Genomic DNA, 14,663 nt, shown 5'->3' on the forward strand with positions numbered 1-14,663 from the left:
TGATGCAGATTCTTTGGCACTCTGTAATGTGTTGGTGTTATGGCGCCCCCTGGTGTTGTCATAAGGGAAGAGTCGAGATGTTGTCTTTATTTAAATGTGTGTACGTGTGTGTACTTGTGTGTACAGTCGTTTTTGAAGATGTGTTATTCTATAAAAACATGTTTTTCGTCCAGGTTTGTTCTTCAGTTGTTGCTTGTTTGTTGTTGTTGTTTCTCGACTTTTTATTATTTCTGAAAATCAGAAATAAAAAAATAAAAAAATCTAGAACAAGCGCTTTCGATTCAAATCTACAATTTACTGACTGAACTTCTCGTCCTTGTTTGTTGATGTTTACAACTTGTATGTGACGCTGTGTCAATAAAGGTTTAAATGATTTTCACTGGACTATACATATTAAATATGTATTTATCTCTTGTCCTTAATTCACAATAACAATGAATAAAAAAAGGGGTTAGGGTTAAAACATGAGTTAGCATGGTAATAAAATAATACAAATAATAGTATTGTCTAAGAAAAAAATGTGATTAAACTAAATATTCAATCGTGCTGATAAAATCATCTTGTGTAAGAATCTTTTAAAATATTATTTTTGTATCATTCAAATTTCAGTATTTAATATATATAAGATTAAACTTCCGTGTATAATAATGATGTAATTTATGATCTCATACATTTTTCAGAACTTATATTTTTTATTCCACTTTCTTATCTTAAAGCGTTGCAATTCAAAATAACATGAATAACATTCAAACTTCACATGTTGTTGGTAAAGTGTGAAACGAAGAGAAAAGAATTCAGACAACATGAAACGAAATGCAACGGAAAACACTTTTATCGATTAAATAGTAAAATAAAATAATATTCTATGTACGTAGTTCTTCTGTAGGTGAGACTTTTATTTTTGAAAAGGCCAACGTCTTATTTTGAAATGTAATCGGAAGTGCCCCTCGCTGACCCGGATGTATTTGCTGTGTATCGTGTGTAAACTTCCTGAGAGAAAAGAGTTCACGAGCTGTTTCTGGATTAAAGCGTTAAATTAACAGGAAGGTAAAGTTTTTATTTACTTGACCTTTAATTTGTCTCTTTGTTTTCATGTTTCAAAATCCACTTCACCTCCGGTTTCTACCGGAAGTTGGTGAAATCAAATGCTAACGTGTTAGCATGTCACTTAGCATGAGACACATCGTCTGTTTCTCATTAAAAATACAAATAAAGTCTCCTCCAGTTTATTCACGTTTTAATAAACTCCACTTTAAGTTAACGTTGTTTTAAAGATGAACTCGTTTCTGTCGCTGTTTGATCAATGAGACAAAGTGAAATGATTCATGTCTGTATTAGTTATTAATAATTCATGTTTACAGCTGAACCACAGGTCGAGTCACATCATAACTAATAAGTGTTTATAATGAGAAGTGATGAAGGTGAACCGTTTATACATCAGAGTAAATAACAATAAATATGAACAGACTAAAAAGACAATAAGTTACACTATATGAATAGAAATAAAATATGAATATAAGTTTTCACTGAGCCTGAGTCTTACTGTGAAGGTAAAGAGTATATAGATACAAGTAATATAACTACTACAACAGTAAAATGGTGATCGTACCAATTAAATTCTAAATAGTATTTATACAAGTATTTTTATTGATTATTGAAAGTGATTGATTCTTATCAGAAGTTATTGATCAGTTGATTTGATGTGTTTCTGTTCTCAGGTGGAAGCAGCAGCAGGAAGTTATGGCTCATATCACCATCAACCAGTACCTGCAGCAGGTGACCTCTGACCTCTGACCTCACTGACCTCTGACCTCACTGACCTCTGACCTCACTGACCTGTGTGGTCATTTCTCGGCAGGTTAACGAAGCCATCGAGCGCCGTGAGGGTTCGTTCTGTGCGGAGCTGCTCTCCTTCAAACATCCTCATGTGGCCAACCCACGGCTCCAGGTGAGGCCCCGCCCACTCAGGTCCACACTCACTGTTGCCAGGATACGGCCTCACGTGTGTGCGTGTGTGTGTGTGTGTGTGTGTGTGTGTGTGTGTGCGTGTGTGTGTGTGTGTGTTTTCAGCTGGTCAGTCCAGAGGACAAGTGTCAGCAGGTCTTGGAGCCGCCGTACGACGAGATGGTCGCAGCTCATCTCAGGTTCGTCCCTGTGTTGATTTTTGATTATTGACTCTCCTTTGATTGACATGTGGGAGGGGCAATACAAGAGCAGATGGGGAGAAATCCTCATTTCTGATTGGCTGACGAGCTACTAATGAGCAGAGTGTGTTTCAGGTGCACGTACGCTGTGGCCAATCACGACTTTGTTGAGGCCTACAAGTTCCAGACGCTCGTCGTTCAATATCCTTCATGATGAACACACACACACACACAAACACACACACACACACTAATCTTTCTTCATCAGTCGATCAGCAGCCAATAATCAATCAGTCCTGCTCCTTAACCAATCACGTCCTTCCTGAGAGCCTTCCAGTCGCACAAAGAAGAGAACTGGTGAGTTGAAGCTGAGATGAACACGTTGACAGTGAACGTGTCCTCATGGTGTCTGTTGTGTCTTCAGGGCTCTGCCTGTGATGTTCGCTGTCACTCTGGATCTCAGGATTTTCGCCAACAACGTAAGAAACTGACGTGTTTAAAATATTACGTTATTACTTCGATAATCTGGTCAAATAAATAAAAAGAAGTTCTTTGTTGAAACATTTAAACCCTTTTTCTTTCAAAAATATAAAAAAACCCACAAAAAATAACGTGTGTGTGTGTGTGTGTGTGTGTGTGTGTGTGCGTGCAGGCCGAGCAGCAGCTGCAGAAGAAGGGTAAAGGTCAACCTGGTGAGATGTTGGAGAAAGCAGCAGAACAGCTGATGAGCTGCTTCAGAGTGTGTGCCAGTGACAAGTCAGTACACACACACACACACACACACACACACACACACACTGACAGACTGATGATTGTGTTGTCGTCTTCATGTTGTAGTCGTGCAGGTATCGAGGACTCTAAGAAGTGGGGGATGATGTTTCTGAGTAACCAGCTCTTCAAGATCTACTTCAAGGTCAGAACTCAGGAGAAGTGATGGATGGATGGATGGATGGATGATTGATGGATGATGATTGATTGATTGATTGATTGATTGATGGATGATGATTGATTGATGTGTCTGCAGATCAATAAGCTGCACCTGTGTAAACCTCTGATCAGAGCCATCGACAGCTCCAACCTGAAGAACGACTACAGTCCTGCTCAGAAAGTCACGTACAAATACTACGTGGGCCGCAAAGCCATGTTCGACAGCGACTTCAAACCAGGTGACGCTCCAACAAAGTGCTGGATCTACTGACTGTAGTACTCTGTAGTACTCTGCAGTACTCTGCAGTACTCTGTAGTACTGCTCCACATGTGACATGTTTAAAACATACATTTGTATTATTTATTTATTATATGTGGATGTAAAGTGAATAAAAGTGTCTCTCTTCAGCGGAGGAGTTTCTGTCGTTCGCCTTCCACCACTGTCATCGCTCCAGTCAGAAGAACAAGAGGATGATTCTCATCTACCTGCTGCCCGTCAAGATGCTGCTGGTCACTACGGCAACGCACCACTGTCACAGCACTGTTTACACCTGGTGACATCCAGATTTATCGATTTAATCCAGATTCACACTGGTTTGAATCTCAGTCTGACGCAGGTTCTCTGGTGTTTCAGGGTCACATGCCGACTCATCAGCTGCTCAGGAAGTACGACCTGATGCAGTTTGTGGACGTCACCAAAGCTGTGAGGTGAGCGGAGCTTTGTGGTGACACAGGAAGTGACATCATGGTGTCAGGTGATCAGTCATGTGACCTGTGTGTTTGTTAGCGAGGGGAACCTGCTGCTGCTGAACGAAGCTTTGTCCAAACACGAGACGTTCTTCATCCGCTGCGGAATCTTCCTCATCCTGGAGAAGCTCAAGATCATCACCTACAGGAACCTCTTCAAGAAAGTGTGAGTTTCTGATTTCTGTGCTCGACCCTTTTCAGTGGTGACGTCATGTTGTCAGGTTGTTCCAACATGTTTTAGAGATTTGATTGTTGGGTCTTTGGGTTTCTCCTGACCTCTGACCTCTGTGTGCAGGTATCTGCTGCTGCGGACTCACCAGCTTCCTCTGGACGCCTTCCTGGTGGCGCTGAGGATGATGCAGGTGGAGGACGTGGACATCGACGAGGTGCAGTGTCTCCTGGCCAACCTCATCTACATGGTGAGGACGCACACGGTCACATGACCACGCAGCGCCACAGTCAGAGGGAATTGAAGACAGGAAGTGGACAAACATTAAATCTTGTTCTTGTTTCCTGTTTCCTGTCAGGGTCACATCAAAGGTTACATTTCCCATCAGCACCAGAAGCTCGTGGTCAGTAAACAGAATCCGTTCCCGCCTCTCTCCTCCGTCTCCTAGACGACATTACCCACAATCCCCTCTGGCTGTGACGCTCCACTAACTCACCTTGAAACCTTTTTTTATTTTGTACTGTGAAACTGTTGAATAAAGCGGATGCTGGTTTGTAGAGTGTGAATCTGATCGGTTACTGGGCAGCGACTGGTTTAGTGACACAAAAACTTTTATTCTTGTCGAGTTTTCTTCAGTCACATTTGATTATTTTGACTTTTTCTACTTTACAGATGTTAAATAAACAAGAACTGAGAATTTACATTAAATGAATTTTAGTTTTGTCAGGTGATGTAAAGTGTTTGTTGATCAAAGAGAAAAAAGATTTTCATGAACTCAGTTTTTTATTCGTTTTGTATTTTTTCATCAATAATAATTCACGTATTAATGTTTAATAGTTTATAGACTGGGAGTGAGGCGTCAGGCTTCAGCCTCATGAGTGATTGACAGGAAGTTGAGGTTCCTGCTTCACATTAAACATGTTTCACATCAATTAAAAGTCTTTATTTGGATTTTTAACTACTTAATATTTCTCACCTGCATTAGTCTCTTATTTTTCTTTAATTTCACTACTGTAAAGGCAGGGATACTTTTATTGTGAAGCAACCACAGGAAGTACAATGTCACCTGATACTTGACACACCTGCTGTTACCACCGGTGACCACCAGGTGTCACCAGACTAGGGTCTGACGATCAGGAGGGAAGTTGTTTGTAAAGATGAATCTTTTGAAGAAAACCAGCTCGTCAGCTGAGAATTTCAAAGATGGCGGCGGTTTGGCGAGTTGTTAGCGAGCCTCGGGATAATGGCTGACTTGTGGCGTCATTCGATTCTCGGACGCCTCCAGTCTGGGTTTGATCCAGGTCAGGTAGCGGGAAAGTTTCGTGAACAGGAGACCGTCGCTGCCTGCGGAAGACGAGATCAGCAGCCCGGTCAGAAACGCCGTCCCCCGATCCACGGTGATCACGGGCGAACCGGGCAACAAACCGCCGTCTGATCCCGAAGCCGTCAGATTTTCAGTATTCAAACTGCTGCTGTTTTTATTTTTGGCTCCGAATGGCGCCCCCTGGTGTCCACGTTGACTGTTGGGATTCTGGCGGCCATTTTGCTTCCTCAAAGGTCCTTCCTGCCTCCCGTCCATGAAAGGTCCAGACTCGTGTGGCTCCTCCCCCCGAACGCTCGGCCTCCTCATGCAGAACATTTTGTTGCCGAGCGGAGTTGAGACGCTCGACTCGCCGCGACACTCGTCCGGCGCCATGTAGACCAGCTCCTGGTTCCGTCTGCCGCCCCGCCTCCCGACCACGCCCGTCCTCCCAGAATGCATCAGGATGTTTTCACTGAAGTCCTTGGTGGGCAGGCAGAGGTGGAGGAGGGAGGGGCCAAAGCGCAGGGGGTGGGCCAGCTCCAGGAGGGCGAGGTCGTTGTCATGGTGATCTAATCGGAAACGGTTGTGGATGTGCACAGCCCGGACGGGGGTGAGCATCATCCTGTTGCCTAGGAGACGAGAGACAAGAAGTCAAAATACAATACTTCATTGGGCTTTTATTGTGAAGACAGAGCTGCCCCTTCACAATAAAAGTCTCAAATCTCAATTAATATTTCATGACTTGATTGAAAATAGATGGCCAAAAGTATGTGGACAGTTGACATGAATCGTCTATGTTGTATTTATATTATATATTAAACATATTACTGTATTATAAACAACTGATTTAAAGAACTTTATTTATATTTTTGTTGTTTTTTTTATATATATTTAGTTATTTATATTTTACTTTGTTGTGTTTCTGAGTTACACTGTCCACTTACTTTTGGCCAAATTACTTATTGTTCTGATGCAGTTTTCTAGTGTTTGTTAAAGTTTCAAACCTGCGACCACGAAGAATCTGGACTCTCGCAGGTCGGAACCCGAGTCCAGCACGAGGCAGCGGGCGGCGGTCAGGACGGAGCGCCGCCCCAGCACCACGCCCCCACACAGCTCCGCCCCTTGACTGCTCCGCAGCGACACCTGGAGACGGAAAACAAACGCACCACAGGAGCTCGGCTGTTACAGGTACACACACATTCACACAAACACACACACAAGGTGCGTTCGACTGTGGCTGATTTATGTTTTAAGGTCACGTGACCCGGTAACGTTTCGCAAAAAGGGTTACCCATCATGCATTGTGTTAGGACCAGCATGCATCATGTTAAGTCAGAGCCGCATCAAGTCCAATCTATATTGAGCTGATACCTTACTGTGATTGGCCGAGGGGATCTTACCTGCCAGGGACAGTTTCCATGGCAACACGTTGACGTGGTCGCGTTGTCAGTAAGTCGTCCGCAGGGAAACTCCCCTGAGGAAACAGAGACATGGTTATGTCACCAGTTTGACCTGGGCAGGTTAACGTGTGTGTGTGTGGGGGGGGGCACCTTCAGGCACACAGCTGCGTTGGTCGGTCTGTAGTTTGAATCCCGTGGTGCAGGAGCAGGTGAAGGAGCGCAAGGACACCGTGCACATCTGGTGACACGCTGTCGGACCGCCAGTCGGACACTCTACGATTTCTGTTCAACGGTAAAACGTTTCAGGACGTGAGGAAGGTGGAGTACAGGGTTGCCACGGATACGACAAATGAAAAGTCCCTTCATGACTAAGTGGAGGCGGGGTTAGTTGAACTGTGGGTGTGGTCTGACCTGGTGTCTTGACCAGCGGGGCGGGGGTCGGTCGTGGTTCTGCGTCTCTCTGCCCACAGTTTGTTCCAGAGTAGGGGGCGGGGCAGGAGCACTGGAACCCGCCCATGTGGTTGGTGCAGTTCCCTGCGTGGAGGCAGGGGCTGGGCTCGCACTGAGCCCGGTCTGTCAATCAAACAATATCACTCAGAATAATTCACAAAGGAATCAACTCAACCACAGGAAATGAAATGAATCATCACAGAATGATTAACATGATGGAACAAAACTTTATTATCTGTCAATAATCATTATTTGATCAAGTACATTCATAATTCAATCATAATTCTGACATTTCAGTCTGAGGGTTAGTGGACACTAGAACTGAACCCTCACCTTGGTAAAAGGTCCAGAACGAGTTCTGTGAAGAAGCAGAGTCCAGTTAAAGAACCTGTTTCCGGTCGGGACCTCGTTAACAACTTTCAAAAAGATCAGTGATATTTGTAGTAACCGACCGTCTTCTCTGTGTTTTCAAAATATTCCCGCGCCTCCTCATAGTTACACTGCTCCTCGTAACACTCCCGCTCCAGGTTCCCCTGCAGAACCTCCTCCAGCAGGAACCTGTTGGCCCGTCTGGTTCTCAGCAGAACGTGATGAGCCTGCGGAGCCCGAAGGAAAACTGACAACACACCAACACGTTCTTTATTCTGCTCCGTTACTCCGAGTAGATCCACTGATCCGATTATTTCATGTAGGAAATCAAACCTTCAGGAATCACTCATGTGCAGTTCTCACAATATAATACATGTATATATTATTTTAATTGTAATTTGATCATTTAACTGACTAATTCCAAACAAAGGTTTATTATATATTATCATCATTTATATTTGATATCACGTCATAATCATAATTTATTATCATATGATAGAGACAGAAATAATTCATATATATTATATATTCGTATAACTCGTGATATGAAAAGTCAGAATTAGTTTTCTTTACTACAAACGTCGTCATTCTTCTTACATTGAATCTGAATTAACACAATTTAAAAACCAGCACTGACATGATTCATAAAATGTTCAAATAAAAGTCTATAAATAAACAGCAGTGGTTCGATTTGACTGTTTCAGTCGCGATCGTTGGTCGACAGGTCGTCACTTCAGCTCCGTGAAATATCAAACTGTCGTTTTCTAAAAGAACGTGAACAGGTCACAGGTCAGAGGTCACAGGTCAGAGGTCGTACCTTGTCCTTGGATGAGAACCTGAAGGAAGCAGACGAGGAAACAAAGAGCGAGAACAGACACTCGACAACAAACCGACATGATGCTGGCGTCCGCCATGACACTGATCTCACTGCACACACACACTCACAGAGACACACACACAGAGACACACACACAGACACACACACACAGACACTAACAGAGAGAGACACACACACAGACACAGACAAACACACACACAGACACACACACACAGAGAAACTAACAGAGAGAGACACAGACACACACACAGACAAACACACTCACAGACACAAACACACAGACACTGTAGAAAGAAACATGGTCGTCTTTAAATCTCAGTTTTAGGTCAAAAATAGTAAAGTTTTAGTAAGTTTTTGAATTTAATAAATATAAAACAGATTCAGTCGTTTTGCAGAAACTTTTTTTTCTGTGCAGAGTTGAATTAAAGACAGAAAAGTGGTTGAAACCGTCTCTGGACTCTGACCTGTTCTGTAAATCAAACAAAACAAGCAGCAGCTCCGACCTCTGGACGTTCATTTGTTTGAGGTCAACACGTTTCATCATTTCAGAAGAAGTTTCATCATCTGATTCAAACATGAGGGGAACAAACATGGAGGCGGAGCTGAGGGAGGTAGAGGATTCACTTCCAGTAACTCAGGTCCCACTGAAGCAGAATCAACTAAAATACTTTTATCTTCCTCTAAAACATCCGTATGAATTTAAAATCCCTGATTCTATAATCCTAATAATTCACTCACCAGCGTTTTCTGACCCTTTCAAACCTTCTCCGTGGATTTGACTCAGACTGTTTATCTGAATATTGATGATTTATTGATCGATCACATGAAATCAGAAGATACTAAACTCAAAGATTTTCAGTTTACACTCAAAAATACAAAATCCTCTCGTTTAAGTGGCTGGAAACTAAAACGAGTTTTAACTTTGAAAACAACTGAAACTACTTTAATTGATTATCTAATTTTCTGTTGATCAGCTAATCAATAACACAAGAATGAACATCAGCTGAACCTCACACATACAAAGTGATTCAATTAATTAATTTAAAGAGAAATATAAAAACTCCCAAACTACTTTAAATGAATTTTCAGCAATAACCAAAATAGGAAATAATTTTTATATTATGAAGAATTTAATAAAGAAATAAAAGAGTAATTAAAAGTACTAATGTCTTCAAATTCACACAATGTTTAATTTACACATCTTCAGATACATTTAAAATCAAACAGAAACTTGATGTTGTCATTTTTCTTTATTTGCTTTTGATTCAGCTCCCGAAACTCATTTCTGGATAAAAAACACATGAAAACAGACGTTGATTTTTAATTATTTTTTAAATAATACAAATCAGAAAACTGTTCAATTTAAACTTGCTCAGATCGTTAAAGTTTCTACGTTTGGTTTTATATCGCACGTTGTTTCTTTATCTTTTACCAAACAGCCGACAGAAAAGTATATATTTCCCTCAGGAGGTGGTCGTTAGTGAAATCTAAACTTTTGCATAAAGTGGACAAATCAGTCATTACGTCTTAGAAAATACAAAGGACCAATAACAGAACCCTGAGGAACGCCACTACTGATTACAGATACTGTCACATGACTGCTAGCTATGGAAACAGGTTGTTAACATGTCAGACACTATTTAGATTAACGTGATAATATGCCATATGAGCTACTACATTTCGTTCTGCTGCCCCCAGGTGGCCACAAAAATTAGTCAACAAAGCTTTAAGATTTTTCGGTAATGATGAAAAGTTTTTTTCTTGGAACTCTAACACGACTGTTGAGACATCTTAAATGTAAAAGTGACGACAACATGAGAGGTACAACGAGGTGCTGACCTCTGCTCAGTGGAGTTCACTGAAGATTTTGGATGAAGAATGAGAAATCCGTTGATCGGTGATCGTCTTACAGAAACAGCCTCTTGATGGCGCCGCGGTGCCTCTTCACTCTGTGGCCACTCGGCTCTTTTGGCATCAGCTTATCGATTCCCTCACGGATCCAGCGGGTGTACTTGGACACCTGCGTGTAGACGCCGTATTTCCCTTCGCGTGCACAGCCTTCACCCCAGCTCACAATGCCGGTGACAAAGACGGTGCCGCGGTAGCGGGTGACGTGCGGCCCCCCACTGTCACCTTGACAGGAGTCCTTGGGGGTCGTGTGGTACCCGGCGCAGAACATGCGGGTGGTGACGCGGAATTGGGTGGATTCGATGCAGGTGAGCCGATCCACGAAGGGTAACGTGAGGCGCTGCAAGATGGTGGACGCAGCCTGACGCTCGCCAAGGCGACCAAAACCACTGACCATGCCGTCAGGCTGCCGCATCAGGACCTGCGACAGGAGCGGGTTATTGAGCTTAAGTTAGGAACACAATGGTTCATCATGCTAAGCTAAGCTAACCAGCAGCTTGAGGCCACCTTAAATTCAGCACACAGACACGAGAGTGGTGTCAATCCAAACATGAATCTCATATTTCAGTGTTTTAAAGTTTCACCTTCTCAGCAAACTCTTGCTCGGGTAAACAGGCCGGCAGGATGAACCTGGAGAACTTGATGGGTTTGGTTAATTTGATGAGAGCGATGTCGTTGTTGTACGTTTCTGGTTTGTATTTATAGTGGGTGATGATAGTTTCCACATTGTGCGTAGCTTCATTACCGTGATCCACCAGCGTGTCAAACTCACCTGAAAGTACAGAGATAACATCAAATATGTGAGATACGATGATTATTCTATACGGCTGGACTGTGATCCATGTGACCGTGGTCAGACCTACCAAGCCTGACGTAGATGAAGCGTGATTGGTTCATGCAGTGGGCCGCAGTCATGATGATGTACTCGTTGAGAATCGTCCCTCCGCAGAACCCGACGTCTTCCTCGTTCAGGAGAAGAGCCTGCAAAGACCAGATCAGACCAACAACAGCTGATATTAACACGACTGTCATAGTTTTCTTTGCATCTACACTGTTCGTGGTTTTCGTATATGAGGACATATCACCATTCCAAAAAGATCTCTACCTGCCACGGACATTCTCCTGGTGGACAGTCCTCTCCGTTGACGATACGGGTCATACTCGCCATTTCAGCATTGACCGGTTCCTCGAAAACTGCGTTTTCTGGCATAATTTGTACGTCGTCGCTGCTAGAGTTGGTGTTCAGGTCGGTCGTGTTCCACCCAGTCGAGTTCTGTCGCACGTACCTGAAGACCGTCCTGGTGTCTGCGCTGATGACGGCTCCACACTTAAAGGTCTCTGCAGTAATTCATAAGAAAATCTGGAGCTCAGGATTTATTCTTGTTCGGATTTGTGCTCATTAGATTACGATATTTCTTGTTTACAAGTGGAATTTTTTGTCTTGACAATTGTGCCACAGCTAACTCTCGAGGATACGGGGACCAACCTTGTTATCATTAAGCCTCACCAATCGTTAAAGGTTCTTCGTGATGGAAATATTCTCTATGAGCAAGATTTTAACTGCACCACAAGGGAACAAGAAAACACCGTCTGGACCTGAGACTCTTACGGTTGGAGTGGCAGGATTTATCGTCTGATGCCAGGAAGTATCCGTCAGTACAGGAGCACTGAACATTTCCTCTGACCACTTTGCAGTAATGTTCGCAGCCGCCATTTTTGGACTCGCAGAGCTCAGGAATCACTGCAAAGATGGAGAACACGGTCAAGACATCTCACGTCTCCGCTGCCAGACGAGACCGTCACTGTTTAGCGTTCTGGAAAACTTCAGAAAACATGGAATGACAGAAGACGTGTACTTGTGCAACCCAGAGCTACATGCTATGTCTTCAGTGTGGAGACAATTCCAGGCTGAGTCGCTAATCGGTTTTCTGCGTGTATCACAGAAACCTGGAGGTAGATGCCTGGATCATTTATAACGCTTCTTCCTCTTTCAATTGAAAAGTCACCAAGTTCTGTTGAGTGGAAACAGGAGACGGATGTTCTACGGTTTCCCACAGGATCATTAACCTGAACCCTTTGTTGGGAGAATGCTGTGTTTCTATGTCACGTGTCATTGCTTCAGTCCGACGGCCCGGTGTCTTTACCGATCTCACAGTTGAAGCCCTGGTAGCCGGCATGGCAGAAGCAGGTGTAACTGCCGACTCCGTCTTTGCAATGTCCGCTATGAGCACAGGGCAATGACACGCACGCGTCGCCATCTGCAGGACCACAAATAATGTGTATGAGATACAACTTAATTAACAAAACAAATTTCATATGCACAAAATCACATCTAGTGGTGAAATATGGTACTGCATTCTCTAGCTATACCAGCAGTCGGCCAATACCCAAACATATTATTTCCAATATTTCTAAAATATTTTTACATTAGCTCTTTTGTTAGTTGAATTTAACGACACAAACAAATCCTTACCAATGTATATGGCCCAGAATTCATTCTGAGAAGGAAAAGAAAGCAAATTAAATAAAACATCAAATCAGTAAAAGAAGGTTAATGAGCCAATCCAGAGGATTTAGATCCGAAACTCGAAAAACATCAACCTGTTGGATGGAGCTAGCCTCGTGCTAAGCTAGCTTAAGTGAAACCAAGCTAACAGACAGATACCGTTTTCTCTGCGTCTTCAAAGATTTCCCGCGCCTCCTCCCAGTCGCAGCGCTCCTCCAGGCACTCTCTCTCCATGTTGCCTTGTTTGACCTCCTCGAAGAAGCTGTTGGCTCGTCTCCGCCGGGTCAGAACCTGATTGGCCGCCTCGCTGTCCAGGAAGACTGGAGGGAGAAGAGAAACCAGGTGTTAAGTCTCCTACATAGTGAAACCAAATCATCTGGATCGCCCCCTGGTGTCTGGCTGCAGTATAGGTCATATACCTCCTCCATGTTAGTAGACGTTAAATAAATGTTTGTCAAGATGTTTCTGTCATTTCAGCTCGTTCTTATCTCACGGATGTTTGTCCAAGTGTTTCTGATCAGTTTGGTTTGAATCAGTTATTTGACGATATAAAAACAGCCTGACACTGACTCCTGATTGGTCGAAAGCATGTATGGGCGGGACCTCGATCACTACTTTCACACGGACTCCAAGACGGCAGCGTTCGTATCAGAGATATTTTGACTTTGTTTCTGGATTGTGGGAGGACGTGGAGACGTGTCCTCCATCTTTACGTTATGTTCTTGAGTTGCCTTGTGGGTAACGTAGGCAACAGGATTTAATGTTTTCACTTATCGAGAAATTCAACGGTTTCTTTTAAGCTCCAACGATCAATCAGTTGATAGATTGTAACTATTCTGATCTCATTTGTAACGCAAACGTTCTTTGTCGGACCTCATTGTAAACAGAATATCTTAGCTCTTGAAATGAAGACGTCAGAAATTCTAAAGTTTATTTGATTTAAAGAGAAATTAAAGGTCACCAGATGAACTAATGGCGAGAACAAAAAGGAACAAAACAGGGCGGGGTCAAATGTCACCTGCCAGACGCCAATCAACAAACATCCCCCCCGCCCTCCCTCCCCCCAAAACACCACCGTTCTCTCTCTCTCTCTCTCTCTCTCTCTCTCTCTCTCTCTCTCTCTCTTTATTTATATCTTTATTTATCTCTCGTTTCTAGAAGTCTGGATTTTCGTACCGTGAGCGGCGGCCAGGTGGAGCAGCAGGAGCCCCAGGGTCAGCCGGTGAAACCACAACATGGCCCTGGAGGAAGGTGGTGATGGCGAGCTGGAAAAACCTCAGTGTGGCGAGCGGAGGTAACAGAGTCTGAATGTGGAGAGAGGGAGGGAGAGAGGAGGAGGGAGAGAGGAGGAGGGAGAGAGGCCATTGACCTGTATGGAGAGAGAGAGAGAGAGAGAGAGAGACAGAGAGAGAGAGAGAGAGAGAGAGAGAGAGAGAGAGAGAGAGAGAGAACGCCCTGATCGGAGGGGGGTTAACCCTAACCCTTTTTTTAGTTTTCACTTCCTGTTCAGATCACAAGATGACACAAATGTCCTAAATCAGCTGGATCGCCCCCTGTTGGTTGGCTGCACTATATAAACCTGTCATAAACCTGCCACCTCCGTGTTAGCAGATGGGACACGGACAAAAGTAAAACATCTAATTAGACGTTAAATGTCGTTTCAGGTCGTTTTTATCTCACCGATGTTTGTTCAAGTTTCTGATCAGTTTGGTTTGAATCAGTTATTTGATGATATATAAATATGTGATTTCATAAAAAGTATTTTTTTATATTATTAAAAAACAAAAATACAGTACTTTATTTTGATACAGTTCGGTTTTTATGGTATTTTATTTAAAAATACATTCGAATGTGTCTTTGGTCATTTTCTTCTAGAAGCAGATGTAAATAATCTTATTTTTA

General features: G+C 43.2%; 4 protein-coding genes across 5 annotated transcripts in view; 2 read left to right on the plus strand and 2 right to left on the minus strand.

The window, feature by feature from the left end:
• The window catches only part of LOC117772985 (T-box transcription factor TBX19-like), a 7,747-nt gene extending 7,548 nt beyond the window's left edge, over positions 1-199 (plus strand). For both annotated transcript variants that reach the window (XM_034604653.1, XM_034604643.1), the window contains exon 9: positions 1-199. This exon is cut by the window's left edge and continues 578 nt beyond it. The gene's annotated coding sequence lies outside the window, so the exon portion shown is untranslated.
• A 750-nt stretch (positions 200-949) lies between these two features.
• On the plus strand, positions 950-4,716 carry pcid2 (PCI domain containing 2). Its single transcript, XM_034604674.1, has 15 exons — positions 950-1,047; positions 1,719-1,776; positions 1,859-1,948; positions 2,071-2,144; positions 2,280-2,345; positions 2,460-2,501; positions 2,569-2,623; positions 2,797-2,900; positions 2,982-3,057; positions 3,169-3,310; positions 3,481-3,581; positions 3,706-3,779; positions 3,859-3,984; positions 4,114-4,237; positions 4,346-4,716. The coding sequence occupies exons 2-15, from the start codon at positions 1,741-1,743 to the stop codon at positions 4,433-4,435; spliced, it is 1,200 nt and encodes a 399-aa protein (XP_034460565.1). The 5' UTR covers positions 950-1,047; positions 1,719-1,740; the 3' UTR covers positions 4,436-4,716.
• A 264-nt stretch (positions 4,717-4,980) lies between these two features.
• prozb (protein Z, vitamin K-dependent plasma glycoprotein b) lies at positions 4,981-8,559 on the minus strand. Its single transcript, XM_034604517.1, has 8 exons — positions 8,327-8,559; positions 7,593-7,756; positions 7,474-7,498; positions 7,102-7,263; positions 6,841-6,972; positions 6,691-6,764; positions 6,295-6,433; positions 4,981-5,919 (listed from the first exon to the last, which is right to left on the minus strand). Exons 1-8 carry the CDS (start codon positions 8,421-8,423, stop codon positions 5,213-5,215), a joined length of 1,500 nt encoding a protein of 499 aa, XP_034460408.1. The 5' UTR covers positions 8,424-8,559; the 3' UTR covers positions 4,981-5,212.
• Positions 8,560-9,465: 906 nt separating this feature from the next.
• On the minus strand, positions 9,466-14,095 carry f10 (coagulation factor X). The gene is made up of 9 exons (XM_034604545.1): positions 13,938-14,095; positions 12,921-13,081; positions 12,729-12,753; positions 12,400-12,513; positions 11,865-11,996; positions 11,361-11,593; positions 11,119-11,236; positions 10,840-11,027; positions 9,466-10,676 (listed from the first exon to the last, which is right to left on the minus strand). Exons 1-9 carry the CDS (start codon positions 13,996-13,998, stop codon positions 10,254-10,256), a joined length of 1,455 nt encoding a protein of 484 aa, XP_034460436.1. The 5' UTR covers positions 13,999-14,095; the 3' UTR covers positions 9,466-10,253.
• Between the last annotated feature and the right edge of the window lie 568 nt (positions 14,096-14,663).

Source organism: Hippoglossus hippoglossus, chromosome 2 (genome assembly GCF_009819705.1).
Source record: "Hippoglossus hippoglossus isolate fHipHip1 chromosome 2, fHipHip1.pri, whole genome shotgun sequence".
In the NCBI taxonomy this organism is placed as follows: domain Eukaryota; kingdom Metazoa; phylum Chordata; class Actinopteri; order Pleuronectiformes; family Pleuronectidae; genus Hippoglossus; species Hippoglossus hippoglossus.